General features: G+C 32.0%; 2 protein-coding genes and 1 long non-coding RNA gene across 3 annotated transcripts; 2 read left to right on the plus strand and 1 right to left on the minus strand.

The window, feature by feature from the left end:
- Positions 1–877: 877 nt before the first annotated feature.
- LOC123195078 lies at positions 878–2,561 on the plus strand. The gene is made up of 4 exons (XR_006497387.1): positions 878–1,104; positions 1,214–1,278; positions 1,371–1,443; positions 2,050–2,561. It is a non-coding gene; the product is annotated as an uncharacterized LOC123195078 (long non-coding RNA).
- Positions 2,562–4,648: 2,087 nt separating this feature from the next.
- On the plus strand, positions 4,649–5,951 carry LOC123223316 (uncharacterized protein At4g19900-like). Its single transcript, XM_044646465.1, has one exon. It carries the CDS (start codon positions 4,746–4,748, stop codon positions 5,949–5,951), a length of 1,206 nt encoding a protein of 401 aa, XP_044502400.1. The 5' UTR covers positions 4,649–4,745.
- Positions 5,952–9,815: 3,864 nt separating this feature from the next.
- LOC123229501 (glycosyl hydrolase 5 family protein-like) lies at positions 9,816–13,158 on the minus strand. The gene is made up of 4 exons (XM_044655358.1): positions 12,568–13,158; positions 11,084–11,331; positions 10,458–10,978; positions 9,816–10,373 (listed from the first exon to the last, which is right to left on the minus strand). Exons 1-4 carry the CDS (start codon positions 12,970–12,972, stop codon positions 9,949–9,951), a joined length of 1,599 nt encoding a protein of 532 aa, XP_044511293.1. The 5' UTR covers positions 12,973–13,158; the 3' UTR covers positions 9,816–9,948.
- Between the last annotated feature and the right edge of the window lie 1,009 nt (positions 13,159–14,167).

The following is a 14,167-nucleotide window of genomic DNA, read 5'->3' on the forward strand; positions in this document are numbered from 1 at the left end:
GGCCAAAATAGCACGAATGGGCAGCATGACTGGCGAGTGGGTTTATTTGGCAGGGCATGAAATACAAATTGGCACGTTTACAAATGGGCTGGCTGAATTTTTCGCTCCATGTGCTAAGAAAACAAACCATGCACTCAACAGTCCCGGAATTTTTTTTTTTTTCGGTTGATTCTAGCCAGAAAAACAAAAGCTGAACAAGATTGAGTTAAATTTTGGTTTGAATTTAGTCTAACTAGCTCATGCCGAAGAAGAATTATAAAGAATAAGTAGAGAAGAAAAAAAAATTCACCAATAAGAAGCTTTAACTCTAATATGGATCATAAACCGAGCTCAAGCTTAACAAACAAAATTGCTTTAATTTCAAACTTGTACTGCGATTATAAGCTTGATTAGATTAAGACATCTTAGTCCAGGCTTGGATTCAAATGCGGCTCTCGGGTTATTTTTTAAATAAGTTTACATTCCACCAAAATTATCAAAATCAATTGGTTTTAGTCTACAGTGATTGGGGAATGCCACAGTTTCCTACTGTTAAGGATGGATTCAATATAGGCAAAGTCTTAATAAAAATAAATAAGATCGAATAATTTGAGATTTACTCAAGATCGACAAGTTAACATTTAAACTTAGCTAAAATATTTTAAACTTAAATATTCAAATCAACTTAAATTTAGCTGACTAAATCTTAGCATAAATTTGAGTTTGAACTGTTTGGATTAAATTCATCCTTATTTAGCGGTTGATTAGTGGTTTAATGGAATTGTTTTCTACCCAAAATTTCAAAGTTACTAAATAAGCCTTATGAATTTCTAAGCACACACTCCACTTTTCCTGGGTCACATCTTTATTAAGCTATTTGGGCAAAATGTTGGCCGAACTAACTAGGCTGGACTATTAAATGGAGCTATAAAATCGGATCCTGCTGCAGGGAAGCTACCTCATTATCTTATCTTCAAGATTTTCAGAAGCCGAATTGAAGTCGAGACATTGTGTCACTCCGACTCACTCACCCTCGGAGCTATACTTCGCACTCCTTCTCAATCTCGCATTTCCTCTTCTCAATCTAAAACTCTTGGAACATCTATCGGCTGCTCAACTCACTCGGTTTCGCTCTCCTTCTAACCCCTTCATTTAGTATCTATCAACCATCAATTCTCGCTTGCTCTTTAATCGTAATAATGTATAATTTCCCTAATTTTGTAAAATGATTCAGTGTATTGGGGCGGCAGCGATAAGAAGACGGCAAAAGGAAAACGTTTTAATCACTCCTTTGGCAATGTAAGATGAAGTGTTTCTGACCATCCGATAAATTGGTGGATTTTACTTACTTGACATAATGATTTTGATTTTTGTCTTGTTTTATATATTAGGCGAGACAACAAGACAAGAAGAAAAGAGGAGGACCACTGAGAGTTCCGACACCGCCTACTCCACCAAGGAGAGGTTGGTATGTTGATAATGATAAGAAAATCAATATCAAAATCAATGAATTTTTACTCTTTAGTTAATTCTGTTATCCTATTTCGTTTCTACTTATAATGTATTTTTGTTAAAGTTTGAGATGCTAAATTGTTAAATACAATTTGTTTTTATTTTTATCTTATAAATAGGATAAGGCGGTGCATCCGATCATTTTTTTTTGTTTAAATTTTTTATTAATCCGTACAACTGTATTCTATATAGAAGAAAAAAACGCAGAACTAGAAGATTGTGGAGCCAGAAATAAAACTTAGGGGTGTAAAGTGAATAACTGTAACATATAAGGGTTATATTGATAGTTTCATATGTTACAGTAAAATTTTCAGAGTAAGTGGGTTAGCTGACTCCATGACCACCCTTCCCTCCACCGCCGCACCACTGACTGCACTTCCTAGTAATATCTTAACTTTATGATCCCAGCTAATGCGGCATTCTATGTAATATCATGTTCAATAATGAGCTAATGTAGCATGTGATATACTATTACCATGTGGGGTAGCCATTCGATATCATATGACATTAAATTTTTATCTAATAATGTGGTGAGCTAATCCAGCAAGTGATGTGTAGGCTTGTCTATTGTCCAGTGATTGAGAATCGGTTTTCTGGACTGACATTTTGCACCCAGGAATTCCCTTGGCCCAAATGCCCTTGCTGGTGAAAAACAAGCCATGAAGAAATCATATGTACACTGTTTGTCAAAGAATTATAGAACTCAGTCATGAAATTTTCTACTCAAGTCACTTGACTGGAGAATCTCAATATGGGGCGATTTCGCTAAGTTTAATATCCGCAGGGTAGATAGAAAGGTTGGAGATGAGGATGTCTGCATAAATTATGATAAATATAGCTGCTAATGAGCTGGTAGCAAAGACGTGAGATTTAATGTTTCAACCAAGCACCCTGTGGCTTAGTATCTTGTCCATGAGAGTTGAATAGGGACGGACTTTACGTAGTGATCCATTGTTGTTCTTCAGAGTATAGCTTATGCTCTTGTCTTTGTGCCTCCATGTTAGCAATGAGACTGTTCACTAAGGGACTATTTCTCTTTTTTTTTTTTTGGGTCTTGGAGAAATTAGTGTAGGGATTTTGCCATTTTCGGATCACATATGCAATAATACATATATAAAGTGTTCACTAAATATACTTGTGTAAATGATTTCTTCATCTTTTGTTAATGATGAAAAATTACGAAATTGATTTTAGAATCAAATGTAGACCTGAATTTCAATATTTACATTAAATACAAACCAAATTAAAGGTATTCAAAATCTACTAGAATAATATGTGACTATTCATGAAAGCCACGGCAACAATAATCCATCAATATGAAAAGGCGGCTGGGTATTTTGTGCACATGTAACGTGCGACTGCTCCTTTCTTCCGTGAGAAGAAAATTATTTTCATAAGAAAGAAAAATGTGCGCCACACATATTTCTTGGGTGGCGGGTAGGGGTCGATGCATTTTAATGTGCGTTACTTGCTTCCTTGTGTAAATCTCATGAAATGTGCCTTACTTGCTGTAGACCATATATATTATTATTATTATTTTATGTTTTATTTAGTTTTCTTTTATTATTTAAAATTAGGATCAATATAAACCATAAATTTATTTGAATATATTAAAATTGAATAAATTTAATTCAATCCTATACTTTCTTATATACAATTCTAACAAGTCAGACTTATTTCATTTTAATCTCTATGTATTATAAATTATATTTTTAGGTCTAAAGGTTTCCAAAACTCAAAATTTTCAATATAAAATCTAATTCAAATTTAATTTGAAAAATCTTCGACAAATTCCTTTTGTGTATAATTTATAAACTCTTTATTAAGTCGATAGTGATCGATTTATATTGAGCTCTCAAAATAATATTTGCCTAGACATAAAGTAAAAACAACCTCTAGCAAAACATCATGATTACTTTATTGGTAGAGTGTCAACATATAAATTAATTTGTCGATGATAGGATTATTTGTACAATTCAATTATTTTGTTATACGATATTTCTTCGAGATTGAGGTATATATGAAGTGTCTCTTTTAGGAATCTTTAAGTTGTATAGACTGACTTCTATCAAAAATTGAAAAAATATTTGATCGAACATCAACTCAGTCCCACTATAACTACAAGTTTAGTTGATTGTTATCATTTGTCAGGGAGCTCTAACTGAAATATCAATTATCATGCCTAGGAGTGATAAACCTCTATTAATCCATCATAGCATTCATACAGTTTTGATATGACTAATCACCATATTTTTGGTAGTTTTTTTATTGAACTATATTGGGTTGGTGTCAAACTATACCGATCGTTGCACAAGACCATTTGGTGACCTTAAGTCTAATGATCATATGTACCTCTGTTTATTAAGAAGATATATTACATAAATATTAGAGTAATCATTCATATAAAATTCTCTTGATGGGTTAGTTAAAGAAACATGTATACAACGTACACCTATATATTACACCAAACTGTCAATAAATAGTTTTGACACGAAAGAATGATCATTATCTTTTGATTGAGTTGCTCGTATTATTGATTATAGTAATATCATAGTTACATACATTTTAAAAATAATTACTTATTGTGCATATAAATTTTTTACAATCAAATGTTAAACATCGATTCTCTTGTGCTCTTTTATTATACAGTATATCTCCAAGGTATATATCTATTTGGTTATATCTTAAAAAGATAAATTTGAATAGTATTAGATGTGCTGGTCCAATCATTGGTCTCACTGGAAAGGATCCAGATCGAGTCTCCGTGAATTCAATGGCCTCCCTCAAGCTGTCTTGGAGATGAATGAACATTACATATTAAAGTACATTATTTGTTATTCAGCCAAGAAAAAAAAAAGTTTGTAAATGAAATATAATAATTATTTATATTTACTCTTTTTTAATAATAAAATAAAATACTAAACCTAAGCGCACTTAATTTTGTAAACTTTGATATTGATTGAAAAAGAATAATCAGCAGTCCGTATATCTTCCCAGCTCCCATTATATACATTAATATTGATATCTCTACTTACATTATAAAAATGAGTCATTTTACGAAATCCTTGACTTTTCCATTTTTACGTACTCAACAGTCAGCTTAATACATTACAAAAAAAGCGTGAATCCGAATCCTTCCTCGTCCTCAACTGGCTCTTTTTTTTAAGTTTAAATGTGGACGGACACAGCATGCATAAACAGAAGCTTCTGAAAATCCCTTGTTGCATAGATAAAGTTCTTAAGTTGTCACAAAAATGTTGAGCCAAAATATTAAAACACCCCTCTTCTTTGCTGTCTCATTTTCAGCCATCGCTTGTCTCATCTACACAAGCAGCCTCGTTTCTAGTGGCGCCCTCATTACTAATCTCTGTGTACACTCCGCAGAGAAATTAGTATTGCAGGAGATGGGTGAAGAAAAAGATGACAGTGAAGCTCCTGATCTTCTTATTGCTCCTCCCGAATTGACGATGCCAAAAAGAATAGCTTGGTTCCGGGGAAAACTTCCGGATCTTGATGTTCTTAAATCAAACGATTTCGGTCAGAAATTTCACGGCCGGGTTCTGGAATTCTTTGATAAAAATTGTACTAATCAGTTCTTCATGATTTGGTTTTCACCAGCTCGTAAATTTGGACCGAGAGAGTTCTTGACGGTAGAGAGTCTGATGACGGCCAATCCGCAGGCATGCTTGATGATTTTATCAAGAACTCTAGACTCGCGGCGTGGCCACAAAATCTTGAAACCTCTACTTGATCGTGGACTTAAAATTGTTGCAGTTACACCGGATGTGCCGTTTTTATTGAAGAATACACCAGCTGAAGCTTGGCTTGAAGAATTGAAAAGTGGCAACAAGGACCCTGGAAAGTATCCATTATACAATAATCTTTCTAATCTCATCAGGCTTGCCATTTTATACAGGTACGGAGGTGTTTACTTGGACACAGATTTCATTGTTCTGAGAAACTTCACAGGGTTGAGAAATGCAGTTGGGGTGCAAGTTATAGATCCGAAGACTGAAAAATGGAGCTCAGTGAATAATGCTTTAATGATCTTTGACATTTCACATCCGATTTTAGTCGAATTCTTGAGGGAATTCGCCACAACTTTTGATGGAAACATGTGGGGTCACAATGGTCCGTACATGCTTTCCAGGGTTATTAGGAGACTGAACGTTGGAGGTGCAAACACAAATCCTTATAACATTACAATTTTACCGAGAAAGGCATTTTATCCGGTGGATTGGTTTCAGATGCCCAAACTGTATAAGAAACCGACGACAGAGCAAGAATCAGAACGGGCGGAAAAAACGGTGGCTGAGCTTAACAGGGACAGCTATGCGCTACACCTATGGAACAGGGTAACAAGGGGATTAGTTATTGAAGAGGGAAGTGTTATACAAAGAATAATTGCATCTCACTGTTTAATATGCCGAGACACGTATAATCCTTCCATAGCTATCTAATTTTGAAGCAATATTATATGGATCCAATTTAGAATATGTAGTTGATAGATGTTTTATAATTATGTGATTAAATTTCAATCATATAAACATATATCATTTAAATATCTAATTTAAAGTTTTCTTAAGAAAAATTGGAATATCATATAAAAAATTAATAAATCTATACGTATTTATTGTGAATACACAAATTGATATATATTTAATGTGTATTATTATATGATTGAGTGATTCTAAATTAAAAATAAAATATACTTAATTACATGATCACACATATACATATATATTTATTTATGTATTTAAAATAGGTATACATAGTATCGCTCATAAAAAATTGTCATGCAATCACTTGAAAATCCTACAACTTCCTCACTTTTGGCAAATACATTTTTGACCCTTAATTGTCTAACTAATAATACTATGTGTACTAGTTTTAAGTTTTCAATTAAATATATAAATAATATGTTATTATATGGTTGAATATTATGTTTTAATTAATTTTAAATTACTTAATTATTCGATCACATATTTATAATATTCAAAACTATATACATATAATATTACTTTTGCGTGACATTTAAAGGTTAGTCATCCTTTTGTTTAGAAAAACGTCAATGGAGCTGTCAAGAGTTTGGTTTTCTGTTTTTGTGCAACTAATTCTTCGGTTTCCAAAGGCAATCTTTTATCATGGAATAAAACTATAGGTGGTAAAAATTTACTAATACAAAATAAGATGAGAATTTATAATTAAGCAATAGAATTGTTTATTTTTTATCTCACTTTAAAATCACTTAATTAGATACTATTAAATAAGTTTGTATGATAAGTTTATACAATTTATTTGTATAACAGTATTACTCTTGATTATATCTACGTTATTTCATGATATATCTTACTCTAATAATATATTCTTTATTATTGATATTATTATATTTGCCTATTAAATGAATAAATATTTTTAAAATATTCTTATTTTCCCACTTATGGACAATTAAAGTTAACAAAGCTCTAACATTTTAAAATTTTTTTTCTTTTTCTCCACCTAAACCCTAAAAACTAACAATTTCCCTTCAGACTAAGTTTTAAAAAACTACATTTTCCCTACTAGGGTTTAGTTTTCAATTTCTGATGACATCTTCGAGAGCCTCTCCCTCCCGACGTTTCCTCTTCCTCTAACGGTGTCTCTCTCGTCATTTCTCTCTCCTCTTGTTAGCCATTCAAATTGGAAAGATAAAAGATCTTGTCTTCATCTAGAAAGATTATTTGTTTTCCCAGGTGAGCGATGCATGGTTGTCATAGAGAGAAGAGACATTGAGATAAATCATTGAAGGAATAGGAATCGTTGAGAGGGAGAGAAATTGCTAGAGATGATGCCAAAAGAAGTGGTTGGATATTGAATTTAAACCCTAAAGGAAAAAATGATTTTTTAAAACTTGATTTATAGAAAAAAATATTATTTTTTTAGGGTTTAGGAAGAAAAAAAGAGATAAAATTTTAGTTTATTTTTAATATTATAAATAAAATAATGATTTTATCCTTAAACTAATAAGCTTAATTATCTATAGATGGGTAAATAAGATTTTCAAAATTAAAGAATGAGAATTTAGAAAAATAGTATTCTTTGGATGGAGATTAGCCCTTTGACCTATTAAAATACTATCAATATAATTTTAATTAAAAGGTGTATGATAGGGAAAATTTTGTTTTTCAAAACTTAAAAGAAAGATAATTTGTCTAATCAACTAAATTATCAGTTGGTTATAAGGAGAGTAGTTACAACCATATTAATGTATAATTTATTCACATCGGATATGGGTTGGGAAAAATAAAGAATTAATAAGAAGAAACTTTTACGGTGTTAAAATCATAGGGAAATCACCAATCACATAAAAAATAAGAAATGTAATGTTGTTTGATATAATCTGTTGACCTCCTTACAAAGTGTTCAAAACCAATTTAACATTATTTTGAATCAAATTGAATTTCTGATTCAGAAAAAAAATTATAAATTGATATTAAATTGATTTAAAGATTAAATGATTCTAAACCAAATTGAAAAAACTAGTTGTCTAAATTGAGTTTTTGCTTAACCAGTTTTCAATCAAATTTCAAAGAGACATTCTATTTTATTATTCTTTTTTTTTTTCCAAAAATAAAAAACGAAGTGAAACTGTACGAGAAAACCAAAAATTATATCAACCCACAATCCTCAACCCTAGTCATCATTTGATTTCTCCTATTTGACTATAGTTTTGTCCTTTTTTTTGGATTTAAGGTTTATCATGTAAATCATCTGTGTGTTATAATTGTTCCGTTGTGGAAACGTAAATGAAATTAAGAACGTAATGCCATTCTAATCACGTTTAAATGTTCACTCTACGTATCATTATTTTTTTTACAAGGAAATTATGTATAGAAATAATAATATAATATTATATAATTTAATAATTTTAAATTAGAGATAAAATAATATCTAATAATATAATTATATGTAATTATTTGTGCTTAAATTTAGATTCATTGATTATATACATAATATTATTATTTTTTTTTTTTATGCAAGCAACGAAAAAGAGGTTCGTGTGGATTTCTTTCTTGTGGTTTACTTCCCTTTGTGAGAAATCTGATAAAAAGGGCTTCAAATTTTTATGAAATTTTTGGACAAATCTAACAGTGAGATGTAAATAATCTTATCTATAACACTTCTCTCTTCAGTCGCTAATCACTTTGAGATTTGGTTTTTGCAGTGTGTATGATTTTATTCAAATCATAAAACTAGGTTAAAGCTTAAAAATTACGGTTTAATTTATTTTAGTTTGTAAAATAATTTGATTTAGGATGATAAATTTTTAAAAATAATTTTTAGTTTGGATTATAATTTAAACAATTTTTAAACTGAATCAAATGGTAATCAATATTTTTTAAAAATACATATATATATATATATATATATATATATATATATATATATATATATATATAATATAATTTTTCTATAAGCAATTACGTGTACAATATGTTTTTTCATATTTATTTTATGATTTTTTTTACATGTATATTGTATATATATTTCATATTTATTTTATCTATTTATATTATGTTTAAAAAACTAGAATTTAATTAATTTTATTGAATAATATATATTAAAAAATGAATGATTTTAATAGGTTCAAATTATAATCCAAATTAGATCAAATTGAATTTTTCAGTTTAATTTGGTTTGATTTGGAAATTTTTAAAATCACTTTTTTCAGTTTACTCTAAAAAAAATTTCAATTGCACCAACTAAACCGTGCACCATGGAAATCAAATCTGTATCAAAAACTTAATTTTATGTCTTGTGTATTGAATATCATATCGTATGATACAACTTTTAAAAAATAAAATATTGATAAAATAATAAAAAAATATGATAGATATGTCATTGTTTTGAAAAATATTATGAACACTTATAAAAATTTAAAATTTCTCATATACACCCCTATAATATCATCATTTTCTTTAAAAATGTATCAATTCGTATCAGTAATATATATCGTATCATACGATATGTATATTATATCATATTAATTATGATATACCTCATGATACGTATCATTTTTTATCTATATTTTATTATATTATAAGATATGTATCGTATATTATAAGATATTAATAACTATATTGGACACACCCATACATGGTTCTATAATGTATGACAATGACGTAGCTCTCCCCGCCCAACCAACCTGCCGCCTCTTCAGCCCATTTCAATTCTTCTTCCGTCACTGGCCTTTTATACAGCCTTGAAATATTTTCCCAATCTACTAGATAAAATGCCTTTATGGGAAAACACTAATAATATTGTATACCGATGAGCGTTGGAGGTACTCGAATTCTAATGTGCATCCGATTATCAAGAGACTGGACGTTGGAGGTACAAACCCAACTCCTTATAACATAACAATTTTACCGATACATGCGTTTTATTTAGCGGATTGGCTTCAGATATCCGAGTTGTTCAATCTCTTGTGCTGTCGACAAGTTTGAACCACTGGCTTGCAGGATCACATGTTCCATTTGTATCCAAGCATTTACAGTTATTCATAACAAGGTTGCTGCTTGAGTCTAAATCCAAGCAAACAATTGTACCATCTTCTTCCGTAGATGACAGGTGCATCTTAGAATCTGCTATGATTTCCCATTTTGAATTTGAGTCTGTGCATCTTAGGCCGAGTGTTGCTGCCTTCCCCAACCCATTGGATTGTAAGCAATAAGATGTCCCCTTTAGGTATAAATTCTTCAGGGACGTGTAATTCCATGCTCCTGTGTCGGCACAAGAACCCAACCTCATAGGATCAAACAATGATGTACTTTTCAGTACACAGAGACCTGTTAAAGGATGGAAAATCACTTTATGCAGAGTTCTTTCTAATAAATCTGGCCCTGCATGTTAAAACACACTAGTTCAGATATATGAAAAATTCATATATTTCTAATTTTTTTTTTCATAAATTTAGGTTATTCTACCTCTAGTGGGAGATTGAACAAATGATATTCTGTGTAAAAAGCTCGAATTCCTTACATCAGACCAGTTCCTATTTAAAATTCCATAACGCTCATTTGACCCAAGGACCCCTCCATTGAAATAATAACTTCCAACAAGAGTCCACAAGGCCCAGTCCAAGTCATGTTCAGCTAGCCAACCCAAAAAGCAGCTCAAAAACCTTTTTTCATTCACATTATTTATCACTAAATCCACTCCCCACTCACTCACGAACAACGGCCACCCTTGGTCAAGCACGAAGTCTGCTGACCGATTTATTCTATTCAGCACTCGACCGCATACTTTATTTGAATTACCATTTTCCCATTGCTTATTATCTGGAAAGCTATACCAGTGTACCTCGAATACTGTCTTCCCAGTAAACGTCAAATTCACTGGTTGATTGCGAATAAATGATAAGTCTGTGTCAAAAGATAACCCAGAGAGGATGACAAGAACATTTGGGTTTGCTGAATGCACTGCTTCAGCTCCTCTCTGCATGTATCTACCTCATAAATATACACAAGGAATTAGAGTTTTGATTATTGGAATATGGAGTAATTATATTAATTAAAACTTGTAATATGAGAAATGCAGATAATTAATGTACCTGTACCAATCTTTTAGGTTCTGTTTAGGGCCTCTGAGTTCATTCCTCAGGCTCATGCCAATAACATTGGTAACTCCATTAAATAGAGTAGCCATCCTCGTGAGACCTTTGATCCAGAGTTCTGGATCAAAATACTGATCGCCAAAGAATCCATTGCCATCTGAGTTACCGCAACACCAACCTGGTTTTGTTATGTGATTATCTAATATCACCATGACATTGTTGTCCCCAAGGTTGGATACCACTGCCTGAAAATATGCCAATAATAATGTTTCACTATACAAATATAAATGTCTAACTATTAAATTAAAAAAAAGAAAAATTTATGAGAATTTTGTTGAAGTGGCTTATATTAGCATAGTTAACGTCGACACTTTATTAGCTCTGTGTTTTTGTTTTTGAATAATGTTTCATTGATTTGTTAAATGATTAATAAGACATCATTGGCTGTTTCTACATGACCCTTTTCCGTATTGTGTTTGACTTATAGGCAATATTTTAAAAAACAAATCCATAATAGATCTGATTGTTTCACTGCTTCGTGGTTCAACCGATTCGAACAATTGATTTATTCTGAAAATAATTAAACAAGAGTAAAATTATTTCGCAACAGTAAATTTTCAACCCAAGCAAGAAATAACAAATCAATTCCTGGATTTGCTTTTCCATTTTCTGAGAAAGCAAATTTAGCAAAATTAATAAATAAAACTTTATAAAGTGTACTCCGCGTTCAGCCAAACAATATGAGATCAATCAACAACCATTACAGAACATCACACTGATAAAAGGCACAACATGAATGCATAACCAACAAATTTCATGAAATATATTCTCCACAACAATATGCATATTACTACAAGAGTCTCAACCTCACGTGCCCATCTATGATAAGTATTGTGCAACTAACTTTCCAAGATATTGTTCTGCTATAAACCAACTGGCTAGTCTACAAAATGTTCATGAGCAAACATGAATCGTCGAGAAGACAAGAAAAAAAAAAAGGCCAAAAGACTTATTCCCTCCCACCCCGGGTTTAGTCTCCAAATATTCACCTTCTTATCACCAATGTCATCAACCACAACTTCATCCACTTCCTTCTTAGCTACTTCTTTACTATTAACAGAAGCCAACGCTGACAACAGTGACAGGTTCATTTTAAACCGCCGGAGCCTACACAAGATTACACAAACTAGATGCATTTCCACAACAAATTGTCAGATATATATTGCATGATCAAAATATTATTCCCACCAAAGACTGAAGAGGCGACTAAGAGGCCATTGGGAGATGCCTCAGAGAAATCGTGAAGACAAGAAAAAAAAAAATGATAGAATATTTTTTAGGGCAGTAGGCTAATAGGCATATCCCATTCAATGCAAAAGCAGAGAAACTTGAAGTTCACAGGATATTTTTTATAGGACATCGACAAACATGCATACAAGTACGCGAAAAATTATTAACTAATAGTTGGTATTTAATCTCACCTGGAAAGCTTTAATGAGAGAAAGATCAATGATGGAGGGGTTGTTAATCTGAATACCAACAATGTCTTCGTTTAAACCAAAATTCTGAAATGATTGTTTGACTGTGAGAGAGGCCAAAGTGTCATTGGTGGCCAAATAGATTGGCCACGTCAACCTAACACAGTTGAATCCCATAGCCAAAATCCGTTTCGAAATTTGGTCTAAAGGCTTCTTGCTGAGTCCCTCAGTCACAACTGGTTTAAGATGTGATGCCCAGTTTACACATGCTAATTTTACCCGCTGTCCGCTGCGGTTGTCCACGATCCATCTGGAGTTAGTGGAGAGAGGAACCCCCTCAGAACGGTTGGTGGAAAACAGCATGAAAAGAGTCATCAAAGAGAAGAGGGAGAAGGAAGAAGAATCCATGATGAAGAAGAAGAATAACTGTACGTGAAGTTGTAGATGAACGAAAGGAGATAATGAGCTGTAGATGAACGAAGAAAGGGTTATTGTATAGAGTGATTTATAGAGAGGGAAGAAGAAGAAGGAGCTGTAGATGAAGATGAACGAAGAAAGAGAGGGAAGAAGAGGAAGGTGCAAGTGCAACCACCAAGTTTGGTATTATTTGAGCGCCCATGTGAATAAAGGAACAAAAATTCCTGTTTATGCCTTGATTCTTTTCTATTTTGGTAATTGCCTTGATTCTTTTCATTCTATTCAACAGTAAAAAACATCAATCCTTTTATACATTGATAATTGACATCTTGGAAAATCCATGTGATTGCAAATCAAGACCCTTCAATACATTTTCAAAAAACACAAAAATAAGAAAAGCTAACCCATCCATCCTAAAGGACAGAGAAATGGCGAAGAGAATGTAGTGAGTAGTAAGTCTAAAAGGACAGAGGATGAAATGGCGAAGATAACAAAGTGAGTGGTAAGTCTCAACTCTGAAGGACAAGAAGAATGATCGAAAAAGGTGCGCCACCATATAATTTGCCCTTCCCCCATACCATTTGTATCCTTTTTAAGTTACTTATTGTAAATGCCTCGATTGATGATGAAGGACCTTGAAGTTGAAGTTGCCTGTGGATTCGCCCATGTGGCAGAAATTCTTAATTAAAAAAAGAAAAAAAGAAGGCCAAAAGACTATGTCCCACCCAAGGTTTGGTGCAAACTTACTTTCCCACCTTACAACTTTCAAAAATCTAAATACACATCTTTCTGTTCAATTTTATTGTTACTGTCAAAGATAAAATTGTTATTTAATAAAAATACTTTAAAAAATTATAAATACATCACATTTTACCCCACCAAATTTAAAAACTAATATTTTACCCCACCAAAAATAAAAATAATAATTTCACCACACTTTTTCCCACCCAAGGTTTGAAAAATTAAAATTTCTTCTTAGGGTTTTTGCAACAGCCGCCAGCAACTGGAGACGATGGCTACGATGACATTCTCCCTCCCTCCCTACTTCTCTCTCAACAACCGTCTATTTTTACTATTATTAGTTGTCACTAACCAGTGCACAAAAAGACTAAGATCTGGGTCTCTTTGTCATACTATCGTGCTACGAAAAAACCCAGATCTTTTCGTCACACAATGACTCAACGAA

This window comes from Mangifera indica, chromosome 1, assembly GCF_011075055.1.
Source record: "Mangifera indica cultivar Alphonso chromosome 1, CATAS_Mindica_2.1, whole genome shotgun sequence".
Taxonomy (NCBI): Eukaryota; Viridiplantae; Streptophyta; class Magnoliopsida; order Sapindales; family Anacardiaceae; genus Mangifera; species Mangifera indica.